The 18,086-nt window shown below is 34.6% G+C and overlaps 1 protein-coding gene and 1 pseudogene across 1 annotated transcript; one reads left to right on the top strand and one right to left on the bottom strand.

The window, feature by feature from the left end:
* Positions 1-435: 435 nt before the first annotated feature.
* Positions 436-2,152, bottom strand: LOC145086553 (Eukaryotic aspartyl protease family protein). Its single transcript, XM_079024359.1, has one exon. The coding sequence runs from the start codon at positions 1,979-1,981 to the stop codon at positions 608-610; it is 1,374 nt and encodes a 457-aa protein (XP_078880485.1). The 5' UTR covers positions 1,982-2,152; the 3' UTR covers positions 436-607.
* Positions 2,153-6,547: 4,395 nt separating this feature from the next.
* On the top strand, positions 6,548-7,288 carry LOC145089415 (secreted RxLR effector protein 161 pseudogene; annotated as a pseudogene).
* Positions 7,289-18,086: the final 10,798 nt, after the last annotated feature.

Genomic DNA, 18,086 nt, shown 5'->3' with positions numbered 1-18,086 from the left:
CATCGGTTTTTATTGTGGTTACGGTTTATGCAGTTAATTTTAGTTACGGTGCGGTTTTTTCTCATCCCTAAAATATAGTGACATTGATACTAAAGAAAGACCCGAGACCAATCCAAAATATAGAGTTGGGATAATAAATTTTTGTTTCATTTATTTGAACTTTAATACGTGATAATAATATATTATTCAAGTGACTGTGTTTTGATAACGTATAATATATGTTTTGAGAAATTTCATAAATTGTGAATTTTGGTTTGGCCAGATTATTGTATGATTACTGATTCTTTAAAAGGGTAGCACCAACAACTAGATGGAATGTTTTTTCTTTTTGCTGTCGTTTTGACCTGACCCGAACCAATTTTAAACATTTGAACCTGCCTCGATCATGTAACTAATTAATATGCCCCGATCGGTCTCTGTTTGAGTGATTGGTGATTAAAAAAAGCATGAAACTCACATGTATATTTGAACTGCAAAATGATGTTCGTAGAAGATCATTTTGTAAGCAAATGTTGGTTTTTTCAAATCATAAATCTAAAAACAATAACATATTGAAAACCCATAAAACATGATTGTAGAACATGCAGCATACCGATCTAACCAAAACCTACAACTGATCGCATTTAGTTGGAATGAATGACAAGGTCTCCTTCTCGAGATCATGAACCACCATCATATTCTGCTGTTGAATATTTCCAAATATCGAAATCCCACTTGAACCCCCCATCGCCAAACACGCCACTCCAGCATTCGTATCTCCGATCATGTAATTCTCCCCTGGCAAATCCAAACTCGCACCATCAAAATGAAACACTAGCTTCGGAATCTCGATCGACATCTCCCCTGAGCCATCATCTGAAGGTAACTCAAAACACAAATCCAAACCAGTCGAACCCGAGTTATCTACATTCAGGTTCGTTTGTGAAACAAACTCTTTCTTCACCATATTAAAAGCAGATTCTTCAAGATACGTAATGGTTGTACCCGAATCGATGATGACCCCACCGGTCCCATCTGAATTGATTGCGAAAGTCGATTTCTTGATAGGCAAATCAACGTTTCCGACAGAAATACCTTGGAGTGAAAGGTAGTAAAAGGATGGTTGTGATGGGTTTTTAATCAATGGAGTGGTGAAAACGCTATCATTTGCTATTTGGCTTTCTAAAGATCCCATTACGAGAGTACTTGATGGGTTTCCTGATGATGTATCATCATTAATGGAGGTTAAACAATAAGAAAATGTTGACTTTTTGAGCTGTGAAACTAAAGACAAAGGTCCCCTCCCTAACCCTACTAACCCAGCACCTTGATTGAACCCACTACCTTCGTTATCTTCTCCACAACCAAACCCGACCGACGGCACGGACACCTTACCGAACATAAACGTCTCTGTTGCTAAAATCCCTTGCGTCGACGAGTAATCCCCGTAAGAATACAAATACTCACAGCCATCTGATCCACAATCCGAAGTTGGTAACGCCTTGCATAAACTATTCGAACATGACACCTTAGAGAATGACGATGACTTCTTCGGATCAAAAACGGGTGTTGGTGCATCAAAACATTTGGTGCATGGCTTACATTGTGTCCAAATGAGGTCACTACCAGTATCCATAATGGCAGAGTACGTTTCTGGGGGAGTTCCGATGGCCAAATTCATCAAGAATTCTCCATTTCCAGCATGAACGGGTGACGTTACTTGTGAACTTGACTCAACCGATAAACTAGCCATCATGTTATTGATGAGTCTTTCTAACCGGAGGTTACCTCTCTTTACACCGAGTTGTAAACGCTCAAACTTCGTCATATTTTTCCCGGAATCAACATGTGTGAGGGCCACCCTAAACCCGGCTTCATTTTGGTCAGTGACATGATTGTGCAGCACGCGCCTGGACGTGGAAAGAGTTGGGGAAAGGAAAAGCAGTTGCAGACAGAAGATGGTGAATAGAAGGGAAGAAAATAAGAGACGTAAGGAAGCCATGAAAGAGGATAAGAATCTCTATACGCAATATATATGAATATGGAAGTTTGATCCAACAATTTCCCCTAGATTACGGTTGGGAAGGTGAAGGGGAAATGGTCTAAAGAGGAAGAATAGATCGCAGAATATATTGGAGAAAAAAGCTGGTAAAGATGGTTTGAACTTTGAACTTCAGTCATACAAGTAGGTGCGTTATATATATATATATATATATATATATATATATATATATATATATATATATATATATATATATATATATATATATATATATATATATATATATATATCACCCAAAGCGGCATTGACGAATAATTTGTTGCGGCAATTATTTTCAATGAGTTAAAAATAAGATATGTTAGATATTTTTTTTTTCATTTGTAAACATGTTATATTACAAAGGTAACAAAAAAAAAAGGTTGGTGAATAGTTTTGTTTAGGAAAATAATTTCCTTTCAGAAACTGTACCGGAAACATGCAATATTCCAAAAAATGTACAAAGAAGCGGATGATAGTTCTTTTGCCGAATAGTTTATTTTAGGTGATTAGTTTCCATTTAAAAAACAACAAATAGTTTTATGTTGGAAATCAGTTTCCTTTAAAAGCTTTTTGTTTTTTTATGTTAGGTGGATAGCTTCTTTTTGGATATACCTTCATTTAAGTTTATATAACACTAATGGTTTAAATTTAATATAGGCAATATAAATACCGTTTAAATTTAATATAGGCAAACATAAATACCATATGTTAAACAAAAGTAACATGCTAAATTTAGTACATTAGTGAATGTTTATATCAATAAATAAACTGCTTAGATCAATAAACCGAATAATGAAATAAGAATAAAAAATCAATCCAACTAAGGTACAAAATAAAAAAGATGTTGTCTTTTTGGTTAAAATAAAGATATGTTTGGGTTTGATTTAAAAATATAAATACACTATCATTTTTTTTTCAAAATCTATCTTACTATAACAAATATATGTAGAACCATATAAATCATCAAATAGGTATATTGTTATAAATAACATAAAAATATATTTTGTTACTGATGAATTATATATTTATACATGTTTTGACTTTGAATTTATGTTATAAAACAAATATATACATAACTATATGATTAAATAGACGATGCAAAGTTAAAATAGATAACCATTATTTTTTTAGTGAAGTGTTAGATATATATGAATTTTTATAAAATATCGAAATTTAATGTAACATAAATTCAAATATTGATTCTCATTTATTATTTAATATTAGCTAGATTCATATTTTGTTCTTTTTTGAATTTTAAAATTTCAAATAAAAACTCTTTGAATATAATTACTTGAAAGCATGTAAAATTGCAACAACTTTTGATTTCCTACTTTTCAAGTGCATAAAGCTTAAAATGTGTCTAAGTTGATGAAAGGTACACTTTACCCCTAAAGACATGACCCAAAAATTGACACAAAGTTATTGCCCCGGTACAAATAAACATCGAGCATTAAGGGTTTACACATAAGTTCCAAATATGACAATTTACATACAACATTGAAGGTACAAAAGAACAAAGCTGGTGCCCTTAAGTTCCAAATGTGACAATAAAGCCGCTTAGTAAGAGAGTCTCTCTTGACTAACATGCACCAGACAAAGGAAGGTAAACATTTTGTTATTAAAAGACAAACATTTCAACAAATATATATATATATATATATATATATATATATATATATATATATATATATATATATATATATATATATATATATATAATCTTAATTTTTATTCTAGCACAAAAAGTGTTGATATATAAATAGTAACAAAAATATATTTACAGCTTTTGATACATAAATATTTTAAAACTTATTTGAGGTTGAAGAGTAGATAAAAATATCAAATAGTTGCATACATAAACACATGGCCACTCCGCTCATAACTACTAACACACAACAGCAGCATATAAAACAACCAAAAATGAAAAGAGATGGTAACAAAGTGCTTACCTCCAATTTGCCAATACCTACCATGAGAGCCTTCAAATTTTTTAACTTTAAGGCTGAAAATATTCTACAGCAGGAAAATGCAATATGTTTCCTTCTCGATCTCTCTGTCAATTCCAACCACCAAAAACATCCTTCAGTAACGGTTCCTAACCAGAATAAAGAAAATAAGTAAAAAAAGTTAAACATTTTGTGAATAGGGAATAGTGACGGTTTGTTATAACATAACTTTGAAAATGCCAAACTTTGTAATCTAGGGGGTATCTTACTTGAAAATCATAGAAAAAAAATGCACCAAGAGAGAATGTAGTTTTGGGAACAGACACCTAAATAGTTGTTCTCACCAAAATGAGGAACCCCGGTATTATATAACTGCTAAATTTCTGTAAGTTTGCATCATCATTTCATGTAAAGGTTATTAAAAGTATGTTACATAGAATAACAATTAGCTGAGAGGTTGAACACTTAACAAAGCATTACAAACCTGTATAACAAATAACTACTAAATTTGTGCAAGTCTGCATTATTCTAAATCAGGTGCTAAATTATAACATCAGAAATATAGAGCCAGTTACCAAAAGCCCTTGTTCTTATTTCGTGTCTCTTCATTAGCTTGACTTTTCTCCATTTTGAAACTTCTCTTTTAAGGTCAAGACCTAACTAAATAACATACACACATAAACAAAAATAAGAAGCATATAATGAAAAACTAATGATTTTAATGGTTGGAAATCATACAAGTGGTTCAAAGTGAGTGGTGTCTATGATCCACTTGTTCACATCTTTGATGTTTTCACTCCAATTCTTTTGACACCAGATCCACCTCCATCTATAAACACACTTATACATATCACATCCTAACTACCTGAATATGAGATCACCGACCTGAAATTGAAATCAAAACTAAAAATATCAAAATCATTTTCATGATGAAACATGATGAAAAACTAAGAATTAGAGAGACTAGGGTCAACAGGTTAAGATACGTTTAAACTTTGTGATGAAGCCATAACATGGGAATAACATAAAAGTTCTTCGTTCCGATAATGGTGGTGAATTTACCTCACAAAAATTTAATGAATTTTGTGAGTTTAATGGTATTCGTAGGGAATTTATAGCACCGCACACTCCAAAACAGAATGGAGTAGCAGAACGAAAAAACCGAACCATTGGTGACATGGCAAGAAGCATGATGGCAGCAAAAAATCTTCCAAAAAAATTCTGGGCTGAAGGCATTGCAGCTGCTGTATACATTTTGAACATCTCTCCCACAAAGGTTGTTCTAAATCGAACTCCTTATGAAGCATGGAAAGGTAGAAAGCCGCAAGTAAGTCACTTAAAAATCTTTGGCTGCATTGGTTATGCATTAGTCACATCATCTCGCACCAAGCTTGATCAAAAGTCAGAAAAATGCATTTTCATTGGCTATTCTACTTCCTCAAAAGCATATAGGTTATTTAACCCGATTAGTGGAAAAATTATTATAAGCAGGAATGTTGAATTTAATGAAGCAGAACAATGGAGTTGGAAGAATACAGAAACATCAGCCTCACCAGAATCTGTTCTTGTTACATTTGAGGTCAATAACTTCACAGATCCAGAAACAAGCAATTCTCAAAATGGAGATAATGTTACACCACCTTCAACTCCACCTTCTTCACCATCGGGATCTTCTTCACCTTCAAGCTTTTCATCTGAAAGTCCTCCAAAAAAGTTTCGATCACTAGAAGATATCTATGCCTCATGTAGCTTTGCATTATATGCATCTGATCCTGATCCTATCTCTTATGATGATGCAGCAGAGAAACAGGTGTGGCAAGATGCAATGAAAGATGAGATTGCGGCTATTAGAAAGAATAAGACTTGGGATTTGGTTGATTTGCCCAAAGATAAAAATGCCATAGGTCTCAAATGGGTGTACCGTACAAAATACAATGCTGATGGTACAATCCAGAAGCATAAAGCTCGTTTGGTTGTGAAAGGGTATGCTCAACAACACAGAGTCGATTACGAAGAAACCTTTTCTTCGGTTGCTCGGTTTGAAACGGTTAGAATTTTTCTTTCCTTAGCCGCACAATTAAAATGGAAAGTGTACCAATTTGATGTTAAATCGGCGTTTCTAAATGGAGAGCTAGAAGAAGAAGTGTACTGTCTCTCAACCAGAAGGATTTTCATGCGATGATGATAGCAAAGTGTACATTTTGAAAAAAGCCTTATACGGGATTAAGCAAGCCCCCCGAGCGTGGTACAACAAGATAGATTTGTACTTTTAAGAAAACGGATTTGATAGAAGTAAAAGTGAGCCTACTCTCTATGTGAAAAAGCAAGGTAAAGCTGATTTTGTAGTTGTCTGCATCTATGTAGATGACATTATTTATATGGGGTCGTATGAATCTATTATTGCTGAGTTCAAATATTCGATGATTAAAAAATTTGAGATGTCAGCTATGGGCTTGTTACGTTACTTTCTTGACCCGGAGGTGAACCAGTGTGATGATGGAATTTTTATTTGTCAAAAAAGTATGCTACTGACTTGCTTAAACGATTTAGTATGTTGAATGCAAATCCGTGTTTAACACCAATGGATATGAATGAATCGCTTGTTGCAAATGATGGCACAAAGTTGGCAAATGTGAAACACTTCAAGAGTATAGTTGGAGGCTTGAACTACCTAACTCACACCAGACCTGATATTGCATTTCCAGTTAGCAAAGTTTCAAGATTTATGCATAGTCCTTCAGTTCATCATCTAGGAGCAGCAAAGAGGATTCTTTGCTATATAGCTAGAACGGTTGAGTTTGGGATTTGGTACTCAAATGTACCTAAACCAAAATTATATAGGTTTACTGACAGTGATTGGGGTGGCTGTTTGGATGATCGAAGGAGCACCTCTAGTTATGTTTTTTCTCTTGGTTTAGGTGCTGTTTCATCGAGCTCAAAAAAGCAAGATATTGTAACACTATCCTCATCAGAAGCGGAGTACATTGCAACAACATCATCAGCTTGTCATGCAGTGTGGTTAAGAAGGATACTTGCTGATCTTCTCCAAAAGCAAGTTGGTCCAACAGAAATCTTTTGTGACAATCAAGCAGCAATTGCAATGACAAAGAATCCATCCTTCCACAGCAGGACAAAACACATAGACATCCGTTATCATTTTATTCGTGATTTAGTTGCTGAAAAAGAAATCATTTTGAAGCATTGTGGAACTAACGAGCAATTTGCAGATGTGCTTACAAAGTCTCTTCCAAGTGTCAAGCATAATTTCTTCAGGTTTCGTTTGGGAGTAACAAGTTTTGAAGCAAGGGGGTGTGTTGAATAATGGTGCTCAAAACTTCCAGTAGCTTCTGTCCCACTACTTAGCATTTAAGATTTCAGTTTTGTTTTTGGTAGCTGTTACTTAATTTCAAATAAGTGGTCCATGATTACCCATAAATTAGTATTAGCGGTTTCTTATTTCTAGCTTTGTCAGTTTATTTATTTTTTTTTTTGGTATTTGTATGGCTGTGTACTCAATCAAATGTGGGCAGAATATTGAATAAGAGATCTTTTCACAGCAAATTGTTCTTGAGTTTTTTTTTCTGTTCTCCCTGTTCTGTATCAGAATTTCTTGTTTAAGTCTTTCTTTCTTCCAACAACAACATCTAGAATATTGTTTTCCTTTGATGAGTGACTCCACTCATTCAGTTCACGGGATGATGAACACACAAACATACACAATTATATTAAATGTGATTTACATTGGTTGCAAAGGTTTTAATTATGATTATTTGTTCTTAATACACGAGAGTAGATTTGGAGGTAGATCAAGAAGAACCATCTCAAGAACTACCTGGAACCATTTTACAAAATACTAAATTACTTCCTTCAAATGAAAAAGGAAAGAAGGGCCAAAAATGTTGGCGAGGAAGTATAACGAAGAGAAGGTAAAGATGGTGGTGGCAGATGTCGGTTAATCGAATCCATCTCCATCTAATTTCATAAATTATGGGTCAAAACATAGGTTCATCATATCCCTCTCCATCTGATTAGAGGAAAACACGGGTGAAATCAAATTTGAGAAAGGGCAAGGGAAATCAAGATGGGAATTAAAAGGAACAAAAAAAACCTGAAGACATCTATGGTTTTAGGTGTTGGTGTCATGTGGCTACTAAAACTCCAAAAGTTCAAAAAAAAAACCCATATTAAATCACAATAAGAAATCAAGAACATGCTCATAAATGAAGAACCTGCAATTGAAAAAAAAACTAAAGAAAAAAGAAATCATAGATCTATGACATTGATATACATATTATTACAGAGAAAGGAAGAGGGATAGCGGGTGAGAAACCTTGCTCGTGACCTTATGTTTTAAGAGAGATGGAGGAAAAGAGAAAAAGAAATGACCAAGACGAGTTGTGTGCTTGTCTATGATTGGAGCTCCAGCGGCGGTCGATGGAGGTGATGGTTACGAGAGTTTCAATGAAGGTGGATGCGATGTTTTCAAGTATTCTATAGGTGGCTGATGGTAGGGGTGCAAACAAGCTACTCGTGAGATAATCGGGATCGGATCGTTAAAAGCTCGACTCGAAACCGATTTTAAACAAGCCTGATCCGAGCTCGAGCTTAATATTAACCTCGTTTATAAAACGAGCTCGAGCTTGAGCATATGTCATTAAGTTCGATTAGGCTCGCGAGCCTAAACAAGCCTTTATATGAATAACGTATTATTATTTATATATATTAAAATAAAAACATATTCGGGGAATTATAGATTTAAGATATTGGTAAACGAGCTTCTTAACAAGCTTGAGCCGAGCTTAAGCTTATTTAGGCATGCCAGATAAAAAAGGAGTCGAGCCCGAGCTGAGCTTGTATAATTATTTATGAGCTCGAGCCGAGCTCAGTAGAAGAAAGTTCGAATCGAGCCGAGCTCGATCTCGAGCTTCATATAAATTAAACAAGCCCGAGCCGAGCCTGGCTAGGCTCGGGCTCGGCTCGGCTCGTTTGCACCCCTAGCTGATGGAGGTGTCAAAGGTGGTGAGTTTGCATCCCTAGCTGATGGAGGTGTCAAAGGTGGTGAGAGGCAACAACATTTATGGTGAAGATTGACTTTAGGTTTGTGAGTTGGTGGGCAAAGCTAGGGCTTGGATAATATTTACAATCGTTCAAATATAATATGGGGGAGGATCATAAAGAAGAAAATTGTAATTCTTCCAATTTGAATGAGTCTTCATACAATATGAACACAGAATCGTTTAGTTTTAGCAAAAAAAATAGGATTTGCTTATATCGGGAAAGACCGGGAGTAGCTTAGTCAATATGCGCTGATTCGATCCTGAAAGTAGGGGATACTAATTCAAAGGTGTGTTAAATATTTGTACATAACATTATTAGTTGTATGGTTTTAATTTTGATGTTGATTATTTGTATTATTAGCTTAATGGTTTGGACGTCTTAAATCTATTTTTAGAAATAATAAGGTTTATATAATATATATATATATATATATATATATATATATATATATATATATATATAGACACACACACACATGGGAGCATTCAATAGAGAACATTTTTTATCGCAATAATATTTGAGAACAAATTTGGACCACACAATATTTTAAATAAAATTATAAAATAATATTTATATAAATCAAGAAATAGTTAAAAACACATTAACCAACATAACCCACCACCCATCACCACCACCTACAACCTACTAACCACCAACCACCACCATCCACCCACCAACCACTACTACCCACCACTCACGACCACCCTCCACCGCCATCCTCCACCCATCAACACTACCAACTACCCATCATAAAAACCTGCAACCCACTACCACCCGCCACCACCACCCCCATAACCACCAATACCCACCACTACCACCCACCACCCATCACCACCACCCGCCTTCCCCACCCATACCATCACTGTTCACCCACCCTCCACCACCCATCATCCACCACCCACCTCCACCATCCACCACCCACCACTATCACCACCACCTGCCACCACCACCGACTACCACCCACACCCCTATACATCATCATGACCACTCCTCACCACCAACTACTACCAATCACTACCCCCACCACCACCCACCAACATCATCACCACTTACCACCATCACCACCCACTACCTACCACTTACCACCTACCACCACCAAAATGACCACATACAACCACCACTCTGTTGGGTTTTAGTATAATACAACATCCTATGGTGCACATACAACCCTAGATACCTTGGATCTATGTTTTCACTAATTATACATGCAAAGGTGTTTCCAAGGTATTAAGCCTATAACTAGCATACAAAGATGTAAACTACATAAGATACTAGTTAGTGTAACATACCTTTATATATGGCTGGAAGTCTTGATGCATTTGGCCTTAAGAGCTTAACCCAATAGTGTGGAAGCCTCAAATGAAGTCACAACACATCAAGGACAAAGGTAGGACTTGAGAGATAATCTCCATGCACTCTAAAACCTTCATGAACTCCGAGAACACGCACACACACTAGGGTTGGTAGTTTTAGGTCATCATATATGTATTTATATGTGTTGAATTCTAAGAGTCATGGGTATAAACCAAACCCATACCCATGGGTTTTATGATCCGTGATTCATATGGCCCAACTATTTATGTGTCCATACATAAACTTGGTTCAACATGGATCATGAGCCCAACACATATAAATATAACTGATTACCATAATTAGTCCCCATAGATTTAATTAGTATCTTTTGATCACTAAATTAATTCCAAATTAATTCTTGATCAACACTAATTAAAACATAAGATTTCATATTAATATATTAGAACTTATAATATATTAATAAATCATATACAACCTCTTTTCTCAAAAGTCCATCCTAACAAATTGTCCTGATGATATGCAACCCAAATGGACCATGCTACTCTCGGGTCGAATACATACCGATAATAATTATGGGCTTAGACATCTAATCCAACAGTCTCCCACTTGGATAAGTCTATAACTATTATTGCGTATGACTCCAAGATCCCGACTAGCAATCGTAGCTCTTAAAAGCTGCTGTCAAACTCTGACCAAGTCAATAACATGTCCATTAGATAAGGGATCATATATTCCTCCATTCTAGATATCATATGGAATGAGAAATGGATTATAATCATTCTTTCTGTCCATTTGTTGTTTCCCGATTTCCGATTTATGATGACTGACTAATTAAACAAATCAAATCAGTCTAGGCCCGACTGAGAACTTGTGTTTGTCATCACTAAATCATCGAGGGGCCCACAGATATCGCTTTTATCCCTCCAAGGTTAAAAGGAATAAATAAACTTCGACTCATATGGTTGTTCTACTACTTTTTGAATCATACACAAATGCATATTTTATAACATCAAGTTACAGATGCGTTTTCGTACAATCAATGTACAACCAACTCATAGTCAACAACTTACATCTCTAGGTTTGAAGAATATAAGATATTATCGTCTCATGATCACTCGTGATAAAATCCATGAAGTGAGTCAAATGAGGGTGGGTTTAGTCCAATAGTCAGAACTTAAGAGCACTCATGAATGTTGTAGCAACTCTTTGATATGTCCAACACCTTAGCCATCTACAACCAACTTCATGACAGTCTTGATTCATACCTACTTCCAACATATGACCGACTATGGAGAATTTGAATAACATAGTCATTTGGAAAGAATAACCTAGCCATTATGGAAGTCAAAACATGCAAAATGAAACACAAGAATAATACTAATCACTCAATGGTCCCAAGCACCTTTGAGAGTAAATAAAACACCTTTTATTTAAACACCATATTGATTACTCATTATTCATTGTATAATGTTTCAAATAATCAACTTTATACTTGAATCAAAACACTATTCATGCCATGCTCCAAGCATGCACACTATGTTTGTCTATGATCCTTACTATGTGAAATAGACTAATTGAACATGATTCCAATGATGCTCATTTCACAATCCCAAATCCTTATTGTAAATGTAAGAATTCCAAATTCCTGCCACTTACCGAAATCTGTTAGATTCTAAACTTATATGCATTGATCCTCTTGTAATGACTATGCACAAAGTCACAAAGACTTGCCAACAAACATTACAGAGTATTCCAATGGAGAGCAATTCCATGGAAATGAAGTCCCAAATTCAAAGTACATTGCTTTGAACATCCTTCTTGCATGAAGTTTTCTAATCTTCAGATTTAATGGATAATTTCCACCTATGGAAACATTTGCATATTCCCATTTTGACTATCACTTCTGAACAAGAGTTGCCTTTTTTCAGAATATGTCAATATGGTCCTTTCTAAAAATTAAAACTATACTTCCAATTGTCCATGAGCAACCAATATTTGGAAACCTTAGATTGTCCTCGACAGCTGCTTAATAATTTTAGTCATATCCAATTCTAGATCTTTTCCCCTCTTAATGCCTTAGGCATTCAAAAAATTTAGAAAGGATAAATATTGTAGCACATGTAATCGATCCTATATCCGAAGCATATGGGACACAATTCATGATGTCTCACATAAAGACGTGATCATAGACCAGTCTTTTGCTACAATATTTTTTATTTGCCATGTTTTCAAAATTTGACTATGAAGAGGGATGCCGTAATCATAATCGAATTTTGAGAACACAATATATATAGAATTTCCTTATGTTGAACCATTCCAACATAAAACTCATATATATATATATATATATATATATATATATATATATATATATATATATATATCCTTGACTAAAGATGATCAAAATCTCAATCTAAGCTTTTAGAATTGAAATGAAGTATAATTTCCTCTCCCTTAATTATAGCAAACCAACTTTTCCCAATTGAAACCTTTTTGTTTTCTATAATTAACACTTAACATAATAATCATGCTCCCACTTACATGAAAATTATTAGCATAACACTTATGCTCCCAATAGCTTTGACATGTATCCAGAAATCAATACTTTATTGACTTTCTTACCAAAGTTTAGATTTCTGATACAAGATGCTTTGATAAAACTTTATCAAAATCATACACTTTTCCTTAGACAGCTCATATGAGTGTGTAAACAATTTTTAGAACTATGAAAAGGGATGCTGTAATCATTGCCATTTCTCACAAGTCCATGTTAGTTTGCCGGTTAACCACACATGCTCCACTAACGACTTTGAGAATGCAAATATCACAATTACTATCTACCTAAAATCTACTTAGTGAAAGCGTTTCCTCACCATCATTTTCATGAATCGAAGAGAAACCTTATGACACTTAGCTGTTTTTTTATGGTGTATGTGTTCCTATCCATTTGAATTTTTTATAACCACAAGGGAAGGTTAGTGACAAATCCAAACTCATATGGACCGAACTTGTGCAATCTTAACATCTGGCCACTTGGCAGCACAATGGCCTACCATTGCTTCCCGGTTGTTATGAAAACAATTGAAAACTCACAGAACTCACATTCATAGTCAACTTTAACTGGAATGAGCACAAAAATAAGAATATGTTAACACGATAGGTTATAAGCCTCAAGTCGTGTGCTAGTGATAAACAATAGGTTTCACCCTTTATTAGTTTTTGAAACTTTCAAGACCTTTAAGACTCCCACTGTCCTCTTGACATATAAGATTCTCTTGTCAAGAACCATTCCTTGACAAACAAATATTCAAGAGTAAGTGCAGATTCTTATCAAGAAAAACACTTCACACAATTGGTCTTAGTTGGTCTTTGTCTTATCCAACTCATCACAACTTGCCAATTTCAAATTTATAATAATAAAAACCATCTCATTCTACATTTGACAAGTGTTTTAAACCTTTCTTAAGATTTTGTCACTCAAATTACAATCTTGGAGTATTACTCTATGACTCAGTTTTGGAACGAAGTATGATTCATCTTTTGATTTAACCATTTCAACAATTCATGATTCCTCTTCTTAGTCAAACAAATTCACTAAGATGTCCTTAGATAATCAATTGTGATATGATTTCATAATCACTAAGATAATCATAAAACAAGATACTCAAGTACTCTCCCATCTTTTCAGATTGGAGAAACTTTTATCTTTCTGCCTAATTTGATTCTTCTCATCCGTTCTGCCTTTTATTGAAACTTTTCCAATGTTTTAGAATTACACTTAAAGTTGTAAGCATAACCATATTTACTAAACTTTAGTAAATCATGAAAAATAGTCTTATCATTCTCTATGGTGGACCTGACCAGATCACACTCAAGTGTTCTTAATCCCCTAATCCTTCACTTGACTCACATATACATGTGCTCAAGGAATTAGTCTTAATTTTCCAAAGATGAAATTTCTCATTCATCATACAATACAAGTTGCATGATTCCAAGTTTCTATCCAACTGAAATTTGGGTGATGGGAATATTTCCTTATTTGGTAAATTATGACACTACCACAAACGAAAGAATCAAATATGTTTTTCCAATATTGCTATCAATGGAATCATATAAACAACAATTTTTTTTCTTCCACAAATGCCATTGTAAGGATATTTAAAATAAGTAAAATTAAAATTTTTTTCTTTTATTTTAAAACTTGCGGAAAAACTTATCCTTACAATGAAAATGCATATGAAAACATGTTGTTATTAATTCCTAAGCAATCTCTCGCAACTCTTAAGCAAAAAATCAAAATTCTGATCACCGAACCATGCAATCGAAATCCATCTTCGCGATCAGAATCAGCAAATTTTCCCTTTAAGCTTCCTCTATTCTTTGATTCTTAAAACATCAACATGTGTCTTAGTCACATCATGTAATAAGAATCTCATAATAGTAACTTAATAGAGTTAGATAGCGGACTTCACCCGAAGAAGAGTCAAACCTTTTTTACTTTACCAACCTTATGATCTTTCAGGTAAACAGGACAGCTTCGCAACCAATGCCCTTTACTTTGGCAATAGAAACATATGGACTCTTTGGGAATGGTACACGGGATTATCTCAGACTTAGCCTTTCTCTTTACCATTTGGTCAACCGATTTGACTATGGCCGATCCCTTTCCATTGGGAAGAGAAAGCTTTTCTGGATTTCCAATGTTACCATTGTCAATGTCCATGGGAGTTTGGGAAGTCGATCTTCAAATCAAATTTGCTTTACTGATGCTCCAAATCATTGCTGATTCAGCAGCATCAAGCAAATAGATAAGATCATTAAGGGTCATGTCATGGTCCGTCACATAGTAGTCCTAAAGGAACTCACTATGTGACTTAGAAAGTGACTGAAGAACCCATTCAACAACCAACTTCCTCAAGTCCTTGACACCCGACTCTCCCGACTTGTCAATAAGTGACTTCATCTTCAAGATGTGAGCATTCATAGACTTTGCTTACCAATAGGGCTTGAGTGACCTTGAACTATTCAAGAACTTGTGGGTTAGGGAGAATAATTGGAGGAGATGGAGAAAGCTTGTTCCAAGAGATTTGGGAAGATCATAGTTGTTTGAACCAGACATCTACAATGGGAGATATTCAAGTTAGTTGATTTAGGTCCTTAATATAACACCCAATATGAAATATTAAGGCTAGGACCCAACACAATATTTTATAACTTGGAAGAGGGATGCCGTAATCCAAGCTATAAAATATTTGAAGGTAGGCAAATGACGATTCACCAATTTCCACCATGAAAAACGAAATAGGTATTAGGTTTTAATTGTTTTGAAACTCCTAGATGTGACTGGGATGCCGAGGATCACAAAACAAGGTGTGAATAACTATGCAAATTAACTTGGTACCCTTAATTTTATCACCTAATCGATGTGCCAGTTAACCACATGCGCTCCACCGATCCATGATAAACATTAAGTTACCCTTCACCACTCTTACTAGTCCATGTTAGTATACCGATTAACCACACACGCTCCACTAATGACTTGTTAAGGTACAAAGTGTAAATTTCATGGGTTAGCACCAAATTCACATTTTCCTAAAGTAACTAAGATTGGGAATTTATAAAACATTTAGTTACTTTATAATAATCATTATACTTTTAATGAGAATTAAAGTCATTGTCCTACCTGTTCGGATAACAACCCTCCACCAGTCAAGGAAGTGGTGGGTGAGAGTGGACACCCATCAAACTGCCATTTTATAGACAATAACCTTATACCCCCTTATAGACCGGCTTCGTGAATGAGGGCCTACTAACGGTAAGACAACTTTGTTCTTATACATACATATATATATATATATACACACACACACACACACACATATATATATATATATATATATGTAGAAACATATTAACCATTAATATTATAATAGTATAAGGGTTGAATTTTAAACTATAAAATTCTAAGGGTCTAACCTAGAATTAAAGTGTACATGGGGGTAACTTTACAAATTCCAAAACTTGAGGGCAAGTTTTGAGCAATTAAAAAAAATTTCAATTCCATAACATATATTTAATGAAGGACTTAAAAAACTTTGAATGAAAAGACTCTTGAACATCCATAACTTGAGGACAAGTTATGGAGTTCATAAAACAATTTATGACAAAAGAACTCTTCCAATGTGTAACCTATGGATTTTAATGAAAACTTTAACACAAAACTTTTGGTTTTCCATAACTTGAGGACAAGTTATGGAATCCACCAGAAACACATTAAGATCATCAATTCAACTAACAATCATGTCAAGAAAACTATGATCTAGATTAAACTCATATGAGCAAGATAATTCATGTCAACCAACTTTCATGTAATTAGCCTAACCATTAAATTAATACAAAACATGAATTTTATGACAATTATCTTTTGAATTGGATTAGAATGATCATTACCACATCAAAAACATGTTTATAAGTTCAAAAACAGCTTAGGGTAATGATTCTAGTCCAATTCCAACCTTAAAAGTCGAAAATATGTTGTCTGGGGGTCCAATTCGTCGAGTGCATGAACCAAATCGAAGAGTTGGATGATTTTGTTCATGGACTCAGCGAGTCCATCAGTGGACTCCACGAGTCTAGTGCCCAAAAAGCCAGAATTTTCAATTTTTAAGCTATTTCATCAAGTATAACATGTAAACAACCCATGGCTCTTATACCACTATTGGGTTTTAGTATAATACAACATCCTATGGTGCACATACAATCCTAAATACCTTGGATCTATGTTTTCACTAATTATACATGCATAGGTGTTTCCAAGGTATTAAGCCTATAACTAGCATACAAAGATGTAAACTACAAAGGATACTAGTTAGTGTAACATACCTTTTCAAATGGATGGAAGTCTTGATGGATTTGGCCTTAAGAGCTTAGCCCCAATATTGTGGAAGCCTCAAATGAAGTCACAACACATCAAGGACAAAGGTGGGACTTGAGAGAGAATCTCCATGCACTCTAAAACCTTCATGAACTCCAAGAACATGCACACACTAGGGTTGGCGGTTTTAGGTCATCATAATTATATTTATATGTGTTGGTTCATGATCCATGTTGGACCAAGTTTATGTATAGATACATAAAGAGTTGGGCCATATAAATCATGGATCATAAAACCCATACCCATGGGTTTTATGATCCAAGATTCATATGGCCCAACTCTTTATGTATCCATACATAAACTTGGTCCAATATGGATCATGAGCCCATCACATATAAATATAACTAATTACCATAATTAGTCCCCATAGATTTAATTAGTATCTTTTGGTCACTAAAATAATTCCAAATTAATTCTTGATCAACACTAATGAAAATATATGATTTCATATTAATATATTAGAACTTATAATATATTAATAAATCATATACAACCTCTTCTCTCAAAAGTCCATCATAACAAATTGTCCTGATGATATGCAACCCAAATGGACCATGCTACTCTCGGGTCGAATACATACTGATAATAGTTATGGGCTTATACGTCTAATCCAACACACTCAACATCACCCACCCATCAACACCACCACCACTGATCCACATATGACATGTTACCCCCACTACCCTTCACCACTTATGATCTATAAAGACAAGATTGTTTTTTCCATATAAATCATATGTGATTAGATACATATAATCACATGTGGTTAGATGTATTTAATCACATATGATTATAGTTGACAAAGAACAATTAA

Source organism: Lactuca serriola, chromosome 2 (assembly GCF_051521515.1).
Source record: "Lactuca serriola cultivar US96UC23 chromosome 2, Lser_US96UC23_V15, whole genome shotgun sequence".
Lineage (NCBI taxonomy): Eukaryota > Viridiplantae > Streptophyta > Magnoliopsida > Asterales > Asteraceae > Lactuca > Lactuca serriola.
Note: the sequence above shows the minus strand (reverse complement) of the source record. Positions and strands in the feature narration are given on the sequence as shown.